Source organism: Pelodiscus sinensis, chromosome 5, assembly GCF_049634645.1.
Source record: "Pelodiscus sinensis isolate JC-2024 chromosome 5, ASM4963464v1, whole genome shotgun sequence".
NCBI classification, from domain to species: Eukaryota; Metazoa; Chordata; order Testudines; family Trionychidae; genus Pelodiscus; species Pelodiscus sinensis.
The window spans coordinates 130,039,373-130,055,265 of NC_134715.1; the positions used below are offsets into that span (position 1 = coordinate 130,039,373).

At 42.7% G+C, this 15,893-nt stretch overlaps 1 protein-coding gene across 3 annotated transcripts in view; it reads left to right on the plus strand.

The window, feature by feature from the left end:
• Nucleotides 1-15,893, plus strand: part of ATRN (attractin) — a 222,481-nt gene that overhangs the window by 73,626 nt on the left and 132,962 nt on the right. For all 3 annotated transcript variants that reach the window (XM_075931018.1, XM_075931019.1, XM_025179538.2), the window contains exons 5-10: nucleotides 3,365-3,570; nucleotides 4,476-4,644; nucleotides 6,320-6,410; nucleotides 7,267-7,510; nucleotides 9,296-9,479; nucleotides 11,174-11,328. In XM_075931018.1, coding sequence (XP_075787133.1) covers nucleotides 3,365-3,570; nucleotides 4,476-4,644; nucleotides 6,320-6,410; nucleotides 7,267-7,510; nucleotides 9,296-9,479; nucleotides 11,174-11,328 — 1,049 coding nt within the window. The remainder of the gene's footprint in view (nucleotides 1-3,364; nucleotides 3,571-4,475; nucleotides 4,645-6,319; nucleotides 6,411-7,266; nucleotides 7,511-9,295; nucleotides 9,480-11,173; nucleotides 11,329-15,893) is intronic.

Sequence of the window (15,893 nt, forward strand, 5' to 3'; positions counted from 1 at the left end):
CCTTTAGAGTTCTTTTAGCAGTCTCTCTAATCAAATGTTCAGATTTGAGTCAAATTTGCCTAGGTTATTTACAGACATTCCTTTGGAAAAAGGGCCCATTTTTCCTTCAGAATGACTGTAAAGAAACCACAATTTTCTATCTACACCATTTTAGCATTTGCACAACTGCTCAATTCTCTCCATTCTCTGCAGAGTTTAAATTCTCTGTGTTTTCTCTTTTCTTAAAACACTTTCTTATCTCTAAAATAAAAACTGGCCTTGTTTCAGATATTACACTTGTAAGTATGTTTAAGGATTTAGATTTCCAGTACTTACTGCCTTTTTCTCAGTTCTACCACAAGGCTTTCAATCTTATCTGTTACCTGCCTGCTTGTCTGGGCCTGATCCTGTTTTCCTTGCTAAATGAAAAGTGGCTCCTTTCCACAGACTCAGGCTTTGTCCCATTCTTTAGCTTACAGGCAGTTCTATACTTACAGAACTGTACCCACAACTCCTCAGGATTTCCCCAATCCTTTTCTAACTTTTCTCTATCCCATTTTGGGTTGCCCCAACCTTCCTGGGCAAACCCTTTCTCTATACCACTAAAATCCATGTCTATCATGACAGGCTTCATGTTGCTGTATGTGAACCAGTAGCACAATCCTGCCGACTACGCCAATTCTGTCAGCCGACGGTCAGGGCAGTGAGTCCCTTATGACCGGCTGAAGTTCTTTTAAATTGTGCTTGGTTCTGTTACAGCAACTGAAGGAGTCAGGTTAAAGCTTAAACAGTTACTATTTTATTGTTACAGGGTAAATTTAGCTGTTAAATGCTACTACTGTGTTACAGATAACACAGACACTACAAAGGACAGGACAGAAATTACACTAATAAGTTACTTACAGGTACCATGAAACCCTTTGGTTCTCTGAGCTCTTATTAAATGCATGCAAAATAGACACATAGCAGGTATATATTCTCACCCCTGCGTTCCAGACTTGGCGTGGCCAGCGTCTTTCTCTCAATCCCTCGGGAAGAAGTAGGGCGAGGTTGGGCGTCCCACAGACCTCGGGAGACAATCAATACCTGCCAGCAGGTATAGATGATTGGAGCTCAGATGGGGTGGGCTGCTGAACCTCTTTTATACCCCTTGGGTCATGTAGGCTTCTTCCTGGGCTCAAGTGGCCAATTAGGAAAAATGACTTTGAATGCCAAGTTTCCCACGAAGGGTGCAAAGCATAATTCACACCTGGGAAAATGCAGACAATGGGCACCTCTGGTATGTGATGGGCGAAGATTCCTCTCTGGGACAGTGCAGGCGTGTCAATTACTGGTACTAGCCATCAGGGCGACGGGAGGCCCCGGGTGGTCAGCTAGCCCATTTACTGTCTGGTTTCTGTTTATGGTAGAGTCAGGGACAGGCAGCAAACCTGTGTTCCCAGGGCATCAAAGGCTGACTGCCTTTCTCTTGCTCTCTGGGGGCGGGGGGGAAACAAGGTGGGGCTCGTGGAAAAACAAGATGGGGTTTTGTGTCTGGCTACAGGTGCTGCCCGGTTGGTCCTGCAGCACCGCCCTTCACCAGCACCAGGTTCGCCACATGCTGTGCCGTTTCCTGCCTGACCCCTCCTCCTACCCCCAAGCCGTCACAGCCCCCCTGCCGGAGTACCTCCTGGTACTCCGGCATAGCCGATAATCCAGTACCCTCTGGGTCCCAAAGGTGCCAGATTATCGGAAGTCTGCTGTAGTTGTGTATGGGGATTTGTTGTGCTTTGGGTGTGAATCGATGTTCCTGTGCAGGTGTTTTAGCTCTTGGTAACTTTTAATGTTGGTTAAAGAAATTTCAGTTACAAATTATTGGCCACTGAGCTCTCAGAAATAGTTTAAGCACCCCTTGATGTTAAAAAGCAGATCAACCCGTGAAATGCCTTTGTTGTATGAATTGACTATCTCTGTTGGGTGGTTTGAATAGGAAAAACATCAGAAAGGAGTGGATGGAGTACTGTATACTAGGAGACCTGGTGTAGCTACAGCCAAGCTATCTGGGGTCTTCCTAAGCTTTTCTTTGACTTGGCTAGAGAGCCTGTGGCTTAAACCTGCCGGACAAGATTTTTAAAGCTGGGTTCCTAATCCATATTTAATCCATAGTTTAGCACTTAAGTAAGTGGTCTGTTTTTTTAAAAGTTCTTGTGGATTGTAGGAGGAAGCAAGGGTATTCAGCACTTTCAAAAATCATGTCAAAACTTATTCAGCAGCCTTATTTAGACAACTAATTTTGAATATCTTGGTCACTTTGATACCAAAAACCATTCTACCATCTGCTGGCAGCTGCCAGTACTACATTGAGACAATAACAGGAAAAGCATGAGTGAAAAAAGGAGGCCATGATAAAAACATGAGGCCATATCTGCCTGAGATGTGAATCCATCTAACTCTCATACCTCGACTGCGAGAAGAGACTCAATCATAACAATGCAATTAATACGTTTTCTTGTGACTAATTGACCTTGAAGTTGCTATATAAAATGGCATTTTAAAATTTCCCTCAATTCTACCTGCTTTGTCTTTTCAGACATTTTTCTTTTAAAAAATCTTTTGATTTTTGTTTTTTCTGTGTGCTTTGGACGATGACTGCCTTCTAATGTGTCCTTACCAGAAAGGATGCAAGGATTTTCTGTATTTAAATCTGGGTTTATTCTAACCAGCTCGGAGTATTGTTGCTGAAGTTGGAATTCAAAGTCAAGTTTTGAAATTCAGTCTGGTCTTTAATGGAGAGTTAAACCCTTTTGCATTTAGTCTTGGGGAAGTTAGTTTAATGTGGTACAGGGCCATAAGTGCCGACTCTGTGGGAGCTCCAAGGTTCAGCTAGTTTGTAACTCAGTTATAGAAATCGCTCTTTACGGTTATTACTTGAACTAGGGATGCAAATACACTTTAAGAAAGTTAACTGGTTAGACAATATAAGTCTAATCATGTAACTGGTTAACTGTAGAGAGCAGGAGCAGAGCAGCTGGGGTCTTGCTGTGGGTTGCTCCAGGCAGATGAAGGGGGTTTCTCCAGCCTAAGTGGGCTGCTCTAGCATGGCCATGGGGTGTGCTGTGTGCAGGGTGCTGCTCCAACTGGGCCTGGCCTCTGGTTACAGGGTAAGCATGCTGGGAAGGCTGATGTGTACTAGGTAACCAGTTAATCTTTTACATCTCTAATTTGAATATTAGCTAAGCCAAACCCATGTGTAGAACCATAACTTCAAATCCTACATCAGCATAGAAATATGGAACTAACAGTTATCCCTTGGGTTAACGTTGCTCAGCAGCTCTTCGTTCAGTAGGAGGCATAACTTGGTAGTCGATTGAACTGCTAACAAACATTGCTTTCCCTGTGTTTACAGTTTTGACATGTGTCCCAATAATTGCTCTGGCCGAGGCGAATGCAAACTCGGTAATGGCAGTAACACTGTTCAATGTGAATGTTCTGAGCACTGGAAAGGAGAGGCGTGTGATATTCCGTATTGCACAGACGATTGTGGATATCCTGAGAGAGGTCAGTGCACCTCGAATGGGACCAAAGGATGCTCGTGCTATTCAAATTGGCAAGGTAAGTGCCTTTATAAACAGGAGAGTTTTTTTGTCGAGAGGGATGCTTTTCCCCTGTGTGACATTGGCTGTTAAATCAGGATTGTTAACTGCAGAGATTATAATGCATGACAGATGTTTTCACTCATCAGCCCTTTGAATCCCACTCTCCTTCCACTTGTACCTTTTACACCTGCATGCACCAGAGCTTTCAGCCTGCTTTCTGATACATTAGCAAGGATCTCTTAAAAATAATCTACCACTGTGCTTGTGCATGTGGATCTTAGGAGACATGCAAGGAAGTACAACTGTATGTGAAAGCAAAATTGAGCCTTCAGGTAGGATTTAACTTGTCTCAAAAATAGATCAGAAATGTTTGTTTCAAGTTCTGTTCAGGTACTGCCGCACTAATGTGGTGCTATGCTCCATTTTAATTTAAAAAAAAAAGTATTAGTTCATCCCTTGAAACATTCAGTTTCTCATATTAGATTGATTTTTGTATATTGTAAATGTTAAAATTAGTCACATAAAAAAATCCCAAAATACTTTAAAAAGTAAATGTGTATAATAGTGAAATTTAGCCCTGTCTAGGGTTAAGCACCTCAACTGTTTGACAGCACATAGCAACACTGCAAATTAGTTAAGAGAAGGAATTGTGAAATGTATATTTGGTTGAATATTGATGGAGAGGGAAGATTTCTCTTTACTATATCCCTAGCTTTAGGAATCTTAGTGTTTTTGAGGGCTCCCACCCAAGTTTTGGGCTTAGGTTGTGAAATCTGCAATAAAAGTGCAACTCGGTATAGCACAGCTACAAGCTGTGCCCTTCCTTTCCTACCCCAAAGCTTTATTTTACCCATAAATGATCACTTACATGTATGTTTGTAACCCTGTTTCTCCACATATAAACTTATTTCTCATTAAAAGGTCCTGGCTGTGCAATCCCCGTACCAGCTAATCAGTCATTTTGGACTCGTGAGGAATACTCTAGTCCGAAGCTTCCCAGAGCGTCTCACAAAGCTGTTGTCAATGGCCATGTCATGTGGGTTGTTGGAGGCTACAGGTTCAATCATTCTGATTCCCATATGGTTTTAGCGTGAGTAAACCCCAATATCTTGCTATCACTTTGGTTTTTCCAACTACTTGTCAAGAATAAATTTTAGAAAATGTCACCCTGCATCCCAGACCTGCACCTTGCCCTTGAGTTTACTAATGTTTGATGACAGAGCTCTATGCTAGTTTTGAAAAAACCTTGTAGAGTCGTGAGATTCAGTAAGTGCTGACCCCCTCCCCCCCCCCCCCAGCCTTCCTGCATCCCTGTCTGTTGTTCTCTGTATATTCGTCCATAAGCCCTACCAGTTCTGTCTTGACTCATCTTCAGTGAGGCTGAGTCGACATCCTCTGAGAGGCCATGTGAATTAACTCATTCTAATAAAACCATTTCTGCTATTTAACCTACATGACTTCAGGTTGTGAGTGCTTAATGAAGCTTTGGCCACTGAAATGCAGAGTTGAGCTTAGGAAGCATCTCTCAATGGATAGGGCATCAGACTGGGATTTGTCTCTGCTGGATCTGTTCTTGGCATCAGACCAATTCAAAACTGACTCACTATATGAGTTGAAATAAGTCCCTTAAACTCCGTGTTCTCATCTGTACAATGAGTACACCCACTGTTCTGAACCGTGTTGTTAATTCATTTATACACTGACCATTAAGTGCACACTAATATTCACCGTGGAAAGTTTTAAAAACCACTTTTGACCCAAACTCTCAGGTATGGGCACAGGGTCAAATTCTGCCCTAAAACACATACATATACAGCCGCTCCCTGACCGTTCGCACTTACGACCAAAGCTCCCCTGGAGCAGTCGTAAAGGTGGTCCTTGAGTTACGAACGTGACCCGCGCTTACGAACAGCGCGGTCGCGTGTAACTCAATGGAATCCGAGTTACGAACAGTTCGAGTTACGGACCAAGTGTTGGTCCGTAACTTGTTCGTAACTCGGAGAGCAGCTGTAGTTTCCATCAGCTGCAGTGCAAGTCATAAATTGAGAATTTGGATTAGTGTTTGGTTCATAAATAGCAGTTTCTCTAAGCCATACTTGAAGGTCATTTGAAAATTCATGTATCATTGCACCATACTGTCTTCTTTTTCGCTAGCTACTTTTTCTAAGCTTTTCTTATTGTTTTCACCCCACTAAACACGTGCTGATAGAGCCTTGATTAAAGATTCACCTTAAAGCTAATTTTTCTTGACATAAATATAAGCATGGCAATTGTAGCTACTTCCCTAGCTGAAAAGCCACTGCATTTTCTTTTGTGGTGGGATCTTTCTCTTGTTGATTTCCTGTGCCAGCTTAAGTTTAGTGAGAGTTTTTATGATTGAATGATGAAAATGTAATTTAAAAAAAATACTATGCTACGAATACTTACGTGTTCCCATAGGAATGTTGGAATTTATCCAGCGTTTTGGTAGAATCTTTTTTTAATACACCTTTGAGCAGATCCTCAGTTGGTATGAATCGGCATAGCTCCGTTGTGAATGTTGTCACTGTTGGTTTTGCAAAGGGAAGAGCAATGCTGCGGCTGTTGTGAATAAACAAAAGTTTGTTTTGAAGTATGCTGCTTATACTTGGACTTGTATCCATAAAAGGTTTCATATAATATTTGTAACTGTATCCACACGCTTTTTATTTATTATTATATTTTTGGTGTCCAAACCTGAGGACAGGTAATTTTGTATACAAGTTACACAAATTCTCGTTGTACAGGTATGACCTTGTTTCTGAGGAGTGGCTTCCACTGAACAACACTGTGAATTTGGTGCAGATCAGATATGGTCATTCATTGGCGTTACATGAGGTAGATATTTATTCTTGCTCATGAAATCTTGCTTTCTGTTGTTTTAGTTCTGTGTATATAATCTGTTCAGAGGAATGTTGCTTACCTAGCTGAGTGACAAGGGCAACCCAAGGGATAAAACAGAAAAAAACCAAAAAGTTCACCTTAAGGTAGTCCTACCAGACGGTTAAATTTAGTGGCATAATACAAGGTGTTGAAATGTTTTAAATACAAACACATGCAGAGTACAAACGACTAGATGTGTCATTCGTATATTAGCATAATTTCATATTTTCTCCATCCTTGCTTAGATCCTCTCTGCTTAAATAATTTGAGGCTCTTCACTTGCTTAGCAGTCAGAGACTTGTTCAATAACATACTTTCCGTTATTATTTTCTTGGCGTTGGGAGGATAGCATAGGTAATTTTCCTTTTTTCCACCCTCTCTAAATACATTATGCATCAGACAACATGATTACAATAAGAGAGGAGTAGATGGCCAGGTGTTGCCTTAGATTTGCATTGGCATTGATAATTCTGCCATAACACCTTAACAGTTAACAAAAAGAAGTACATTTACCTTAGTGCTTTTCCGGAGTGAGGTTGAGAAGGATTCAAATTCTTTTATTAAGAAGGAAAAATAATTTTTCTTAATTTTGATTTAATGTCAGTGAAATGGTTGGATCTTCTGTAAATGCATGAGAGACATTTTCATTAACTTTCCATTCATATCAGCGAATTATTAGTATAAACCTTCTACACATTGCACAATATGTGATGGACATTTATAGGGGAAGAATAAACCATAGCATTTGGTTTCTTTTGTATGTGTGGTGTGTGAATGACCATTTTTTAAATTAAAACCAACTGTTTTACAGAACAAAATCTATATGTATGGAGGAAAAATAGATTCAACAGGGAATGTGACCAATCAGCTGTGGGTATTCCATATACACAACGAGTCGTGGGTGCAAGTGACCCCCAAAGCCAAGGAGCAATATGCAGTTGTTGGCCACTCAGCACACATTATCACTCTGGAAGATGGCAGTATTGTTATGCTTGTCATCTTTGGGCACTGCCCCCTCTATGGGTACGTCAGCAACATGCAGGAATACAACCTTGGTAGGTACAGTCTTTCCACTTGTATTTCAGCATTCAGTTTGCATCCACTCACCAGCTCCATGCAGAATCAGTGTATTGAATTGATTCATGGTCAGGTTCCTCCTTTTTTCTATATTATATATTTTTTTAGAACTTGACTCCAATTTAGTGTACAAACTGCTGGCATATCTGAATAGTGACTAGAAAGGCATGTTCCCCTGAAGGCAATCCAAAACATGTGACAGAATCGCAATGAATTATGAAGTAAATCTAACAGATTATGAAACAATTTGAAGTTGGGATGGAAAGCATTCAAAAATAAGTAGAAATGTAACTAAAATACCAGGAATGCCACACTCTTGCAGGGCTTATGGAAAGTCCCTTTCTGGGCTGTGGGAAGAGTTGGAGAGGAATGTGTCACTATGAAAATGACATGTTTATGTCCGATTATAGCTGATTAACTGTCCTGTCTCCCCACCATGCTTGCAGAAAAAGATGACAAACTCTCCATGGTTTTTTCTTGAAGTTTAGAAAGCTACAAAATCTGTTTTGTGGCAGGTTTCATTATATATGGCATGTGACTAATTGAGTCATACTCATTCTAAAATTAATTAAAAACGATTCTATTCTTTTCTTGCCAGCGAGGTGCCTTTTTTCTTGGGTCTGTGTTGCTACTTTTCAGTACCCAGTATCTTCCTCATTGGGGGTAACTGGATTCATAGTCTGTTTATTGTATTTCATACATGCACATACATTCACCAAGAGCTACATGGATCTTCTCAGGTCCCATTGGCTGCTGTTTGCCCGCGCTGCTTCCTCAGCGCCTGTCCCCTTTGTCCCCTGCCCATTGATGGAACAAGGGGGCTCTCATGGCCAAAAGGAACTCTGAAGCTGCCAGCTTCTCAAGGGTGGAATTTCAGGAGGGTAGGGATCAAGGGCAGAACTTCTGGAGGGTAGGGGGCAGCAGCTGGGTATGCCACACCATGGCTTGCTTTTGATCCCATTTTCCGGAATCTAAGGGAGGTGGGGAAAGTGCTTGCATGCTGTGCATGCCTCTCATGCACAAATCAGGTTCCACCTTTCTCCTCGCTCCCTTTAGCGTCCGGGGAACAAGATCAAAAGCAAACCGCGACTCGGAGTGCATGGGGGGCAGCAGTGGTGGGCCTGATCCTTATTTTTAAAAACTTTCTGCGGACCCCCTGTGATGGGGGTCTGTGGACCACAAATTAGGAACCACGGGTATAGGGTAAAAGCACACAAGACCAGTTTTCAGGTGGGAAGGCTGCATTTCATGATCCCTGACATGTTTTTCATGGCTGTGAATTTGGTAGGGCCCTATTTGTAGAATATTCAATAAGAGCACTTCTGGATACCATAACAAATCGAGGGACTGGACTTGATGACCTCATGAGTCAGTATTCTATGAAGTGAAGTCATTTTACGGGTGACATGATGTCGCTGTGAAATGTGGAATATAATTTTAATGCTTTTAATTTCTCAGTCTCTTGGTTTGTCTTTGAAGTTTAATTAAGGGTTGTTGGAGAAGATGCTTCTGGTCTAATGAAAATAATCTCACAACAAAATACCTCTTGGCAGCCTGCTTACCCACTGAGTGCGCCCTTTTTTTTTTCTTTGAGTAGTAATTCAGGCTGCCTCCTAAAGAATAAGAAAGAGGCGCTGTAGGTATGGAATATGCGGTGCTTATGGTTTTGATTTGAGAGAGCCTGTTTCCTCATTCAATCTATTGACTTGTTGTCACTGATGATACATGTCTTCTGTCACATACAAATTTCTTTCTCTTCTTAGCAACAAATACATGGAATATTGTACGAACAAGTGGAGCATTGGTGCAGGGAGGGTATGGTCACAGCAGTGTTTACGATCCGAACAGCAAATCAATCTATATCCATGGAGGTTACAAAGCATTCAGTGCCAACAAATACAGACTAGCAGATGACTTGTACAAATATGAAGTTGAGACACAGATGTGGTGAGTATCTTTTCACCGTGTGACCTCATCCGAAGGTACTGTATTAGACTACTGGCTGTTGGCAGAATGATTAAGTGTTTCCTGGTTACTTAAACTTAAGGTGAAATACTACTGTTTTCTGTGATGCTGGGGAGGGGGAAGTTAAGGGGTGAGCCCACTCCTTTCTGCCCCACTAACATTAGAAGTTTTTAGGCTTTCTCTTCCCTCCCTTCTCAGGAGAGGTGGTGCGGCTGTGACAGACTGCCTTGTGACAGCCCATTTATTCTTAGCATTTCCCTTCAAGGTGAATGGTACTTAAAGCCGCATCCTCTGCACGCCCCCCACCCCCATCCCCGCCCACCAATGCCTTTGGCTCTTTGCACAACAGGCTTATGTATTCCAACCTCCCTCCTGGAACAGTTGTTGATGTCCATCAGCATCCCAGCTATAGCTTTTTGGTTCTGGTGGCATGAATCCGCACAGCCAGGAAACTGATACTCAGTCAGCTGTGCATTCTGTCCCAAACCTTTCACGTCCTTAATCTCTCAAAACAAGGGGGAAATTATGTAAAAGGTGCTCTGTTTAGTTCTCAGTACAGGCAGTCCCCGGGTTACGTACAAGATAGGGACTGTAGGTTTGTACTTAAGTTGAATTTGTACTTAAGTCGGAACTGGCATCCAGATTCAGCCGCTGCTGAAACTGACCAGCGGCTGACTACAGGAAGCCCTAGGCAGAGTTGCTCTGCCCAAGGCTTCCTGTAGTCAGCTGCTGGTCAGTTTCAGCAGTGGCTGAATCAGGGACGCCTGGGGCAGAGCAGCTGGGGTGCTGCCGGGTTGGTCCAGTAGCGCCGAGGAATGGCGTTGCGGGACCAAGTGGCAGCGCCCCAGCTGCTCTACCACATTCGTCCGCGAGAAAAGCCTGGTCTGCTGGGGGGGGGGGGGAGGGGGGGGGCGGAACTAGCTGCGCCCACCCCCCACCCCCAGCAGACCATGGAGACCCGGGCGGCAGGACCGAGAGGTGCAGCAGACCAGGGAGATGCGGAGCAGCTTTTCTCGCCCCGGAGAATGCGGGCGGTGGGACCGCGGCGCGTCTGGGCGGTCCCGCCGCCCGCATCTTCTGGGGCGAGAAAAGCCCCGTTCGTAAGTACGGATCCAACATCAGTCAGATCCGCGTAACTCGGGGACTGCCTGTACTGTTAATCATGCTTATATGATGCAAGGTCAGTGGCTAATATAATTAAGGCTGTGAGTGATTTACTCATGCATGCGTCATCCAGTTTTGCATGGATTAATCTGCAGATCTATATTACTAGTTCAGAAGTTGGAGTCATTTGACCTAGGATATCCGTGAAATTGTCCCAGGTAGTGTCTTGGGTCTACAGCTGTTGCTGGGCATACACTAAACCTCATTTTTTGGTGAGGACTGGAGGTGGCAGATGGATGTAATATTACATCCTTGTTCAGGACAAGATATTTCAATGGAATGCCACTGAATGAATGTGGCCCAAGAAGCAGGGAGGCAGTTGAGAAGAGGAAATCAAATTATAGGTGGGAAGGAGCAAACTGGAGGGGAAAAAAAAGGCCATTGCATATTATGCGACAAAAATAATTAAATGGATTTCCACTACAAATCTCTTCCCAAAGTAAGTTTGGAAATCACTTTGTTTGGTGGTTGTTAGTTAAAAAAAAAATCTTCATCTGTTTTCATTTCTGAAGGACAATTCTTAAAGACAGCAGATTTTTCCGCTACTTGCACACCGCTGTGATAATGAGCGGAACCATGCTGGTATTCGGAGGAAATACACACAATGACACCTCGATGAGCCATGGCGCTAAGTGCTTCTCTTCAGACTTTATGGCATATGATATTGGTAAGTTCCCACATCCAAACTTTTTCCTGGAGATGCAAAGACAAAAATGCCTTTTAAAGGATTAATTTACATGCTTTGTATGTGATAAACACTGCTGTAAGAACAGTGATTGGCCAGCAAAATAGCAAATGAAATTTAATGTTGACAAATGTAAAGTAATGCACAATGGAAAAAGTAATCACAACTAATCGTACAATATGATGAGGACTAATTCAGCTATGACTACTCCAGAGAGAGATCTTGGCGTTATTGTGGATAGTTCTCTGAAAACATCCCCTCAATGTGCAATGGCAGTCAAAAAAGTAAACAGAATGTTGGGAATTATTAAAAAAGAGATAGGGTGTGTCTAGACTACATGTCTCCGTCGACGGAGGCATGCAGATTAGACAGATCGACAGAGGGAAATGAAGCCGCGATTAAAATAATCGCGGCTTCATTTAAATTTAAATGGCTGCCCCGCTCTGCCGATCAGCTGTTTGTCGGCAGATCGGGGCAGTCTGGACGCGGTGCGTCGACAAAGAAGCCTTTCTTGATCGGCACAGGTATGCCTCGTGAAACCAGGTTTACCTGCGCCGATAAAGAAAGGCTTCTTTGTCGACGCAGCGCGTCCAGACTGCCCCGATCTGCCGACAAACAGCTGATCGGCAGAGCGGGGCAGCCATTAAATTTAAATGAAGCCGCGATTATTTTAATCGCGGCTTCATTTCCCTCTGCCGATCTGTCTAATCTACATGCCTCCGTTGACGGAGGCATGTAGTTTAGACGTACCCATAGAGAATAAGACCGAGAATATCTTATTGCCTCTATGTAAAATCTGTGGTATGCCAACTTTTTGAATATTGCGTACAGAGGTGGTCGCCTCATCTCAAAAAAGATATATTGGCATTGGAAAAAGTTCAGAAAAGAGCAACAAAAATGATTAGGGGTTTGAACGGAAAGAGATTAAAAAGACTTGGACTTTTCAGCTTAGAAGAGAGGAAACTAAGGGAAGGGGTTTAAAATCATGACTGGTGCGGAAAGAGCGAATAAGGAAAAGTTATTTACTTTTTCCCATAACATAAAAAGTAGCAGTCACAGAATGAAATTAATAAGCAGCAGGTTTAAAACAAACAAAATGAAGTTTTTCTTCTCACAGTGCATGATTGGCCTGTGGAACTTGTTGCTAGGGGAGGTTATGAAGATCAGGATTCTAACAGGGCTCAAGAAAGAACTAGATAAATTAATAGAAGTTAGGTCCCTCAATGGCTATTAGCAAGGATGGGTTGGAATGGTGTCCCTGGCTTCTGTCGGAGGCTGGGAATGGCCGATGGGAGGGATCACTTGATGATTCCTTGTTCTGTTCATTCCCTCTGGGGCATCTGGCATTGGCCATTGTCAGAAGACAGGACACTGGGCTAGATGGACCTTTGGTCTGATCCATTATGGATGTTCTTGTGTTCTTTTGAGATTGCAGAAGCAGGAAAGACAGACTTAACTTCGCGTACTACACATTTAAAAAAAATGAACTGGATTCTGGTAGGGCAGGTGCAACAGCAGTTATATCATCAGTAACAACGCTCATACACAACGCTCATACTACTTTGAATATTTAAAGATAGGAGATATGTGGTTCAGAATAAGTTATCTTATTTTGTAAAGTGTTTCGGCATTCTATAGTTAAAACAGCGAGGAGTCTTGTGGCACCTTAAAGATGAACAGATTTATTTGGGCATCGGCTTTCATAGATAAAATCCACTTGATCCGATGCATCTGATGAAGTGCCCTTTACCCTCGAAAGCTTATGTCCAAATAAATCTGTTCATCTTTAAGATGCCACTGGACTCCTCATTGTTTATGCAGATACAGACTAACCGCTACGTCTCTGAGACTAGTCTCTAATTATTTGAATTTAGGTCTGGGAGCAGGGTTTCCTGAAAATAAAGCATCATATCAAGGTATCTGTTAGTTGATGAATGTTCTTTTGATTGATTAGTGGAGTCAGAGTTTGGTGTATGAGAACTGTTACTGATGATATTACTCCAAATGTCTCGAAGTCCGATGGAGTAACCAAGCCAAATGAATGGGTTTTATTTCGAAGGAGACATTGGTGGTTTTGTGTAGCCACTAGAGGGCAGCATTTAGTTGCAGATGCATAGTCCAGAAACTGTTAAATAGAAATAGGTGAAATGATTTAGCAAGAGAGAGTACATGTATATTCAGATAACTGAAATTTGAAGAGAAAGTGCTATACAGAACGCAAATTGCAGTATGGTAGGATATGTCTACACTGCAATTAAAAATCTACACCTGGCCTGTGTCAATTGGCTTGGGCTAAGGAGGCGGGGGGAGAAGGCAGGCTGTAACCTGGGCTCTAGGACCCTGCAAAGTGGGAAGATTGCAGAGCTACAGCCCAAATGTCTGCATTGCAGCTCAACAACCCCTTAGCCCCAGTCCTATGAACCTGAGTCAGCTGGCACAGGCCAGCTGTGGGTTTTTAACTGCAGTGTAGATAAACCCTTAGATATTAAATACAGCAGAAGATAGATCTCTCCTCCTGAAATCCATCCTGATTCCCTGCAACAGGGTTAATATTCTCAATTTTAACTTTTTGGCTGAAGCAAGTGTTTAAAGTTTTCTTACTTTAAAAGGTCAGCATAAAAATAATGAGCAGTAAGACCATGGGTACACTTACTCCATCTCCAAAAAGAGAAGAAAAATCTCTGTTTGCCCAGTCAAATTCAAGTTATACAATTTTACTCAGTAATTGTATATTTTGACAGCACATATGTTCTCTTTGGATAATCAATAGACTGTAAATCTAAGGTTGGTACGAGATAATTCTTGGTAATTTCTAAACCATTAGTTTCTTCCGATATTTGATGTTTTGATAAAGGTAGGGAGAAGAGCACAGAAAGCAAAACATTCCAAGCCTACTAATAATCTAGAAAAATATATTTTTGGCCCCTTATAACTCACAGATGGTTGGATATGAAATTGCAAATTATGCTCCAATTCTGCTAAAGTCTTCCACTACAAACTTGAACTGTGTGTGCTAGTCTTATGAATGACATCAGGAAAGGTTACATATTATAACAATTGAGTAGATAACTTAAAAAAATCCATTTTAAAATAACCATTTGCTAGATAATTAAATGCAGCCATTAGAGACTAGGGATGTAAGAGAGTAGTCCAGTGAACTACACACATTCCTCTTCCCCTCCCACCCCCATTGCTGCCTCTATATCAGAGGCAGTAGGGGTAGGGGGGAACAGCAGCTGGTACTGGCAGAAGCTGTCTTAAAAGCCGGTTCCCCCCAGTACAGTCTCTGTCTTGCCCTGCTGCCCCTGTCAGAGGCAGCAAGGGAAGGGGGCAGGGGAGGCTGCTATGGCAGCAGCTCCTGGTTGCAGAGGTCCCAGCAGGAAGTTGGGTTGCCCCACAGACAAGGGCTGCTTTGTGGACAGCAGCTCCTGTCTGTGGGGGTCCCAGCGAGGAGCTGGGACCTCTGATGGTCAGAGGCTGCTGCTGGCTGGGCAGGCAGCCCCGCTCAGTCCTGGCTTGCACCAGGACCAAACCCCGCTGTGGCTCTGCAATTTAAAAGGCAGCCCCTCTTCCTCCCCTGCCCCTGCTCCTACTGCCTTTTAAATTGCAGAGCTGCGGTGGGGTTTGGTCCCTGACCCTGTGCGAGCAGGGACTGAGCCAGGCAAGCAGGCAACTTTCTGGAGCTGTTTCGATTTTCTTCCTTAATGATATACTGACTTCACTCTATTAATGGGATAGAGATTTTCAGTTTCTCAGTCTTATGAAAGATGTTAACTACTTGTAGATCAGTTAACAAACGTCCGTGTCTTTCTCTTCTGATGCTGAGGAAGAGGGACCATGAAAGAGACTCTCCCTACACCAGCAGAGTAAAAAGTGTGCCATCATGTGGACATAAGCCTCTGGGGCATTCCCTTTGGCTTGGCCTAACATACCACATTTCAATTTAGCAGACTTTTTCTGCTGCTGTTCTTTTGATTGATTAGTGGAGTCTGAGTTTGATGTGATTTCTGCATAGTACTTAAAGAAAGAAATTACATGAGAAACAGCTCTCCTAAATGTTGCATTAACAGAAAATGATGGAATTATCGAATGCTAGTTAAAAAATGTGAATCAAAACAACTATGCAAGGCCACTCTCAAGTCACATAAGTACAAAAATAATTATTATATCTCGGTCCATGCTCCATATTATGTCAGAGCAGGGCAAAATTGAGCATGTTCACATATAAACTGGTAAAAAGTACGCCCATTGTTCAGTCATAATTTCCAGTCATTAAAACAAACCCCAAACCATTACCCATAATTTCCCCAAAGTCCTTGAAGGTTATTCTGCTGAGTTCTCTCAAAGTAAGGCCAGCAGAAGCAGCTAGCTCTTCAGTTGTACAGTTTTACTTTCCCTTCACATGGATGGGGGCAGAAGTTGGGAAGACCCATTGCATAACATCTCCTCCTGTTTGGGGACCCTGTGGGAGAGAAAGGAGAAGAGCAGTTCCTTAACTTCTGGAAGCACAGGGAATGTTGTTGCATGAGGACAGGACACAACATGCA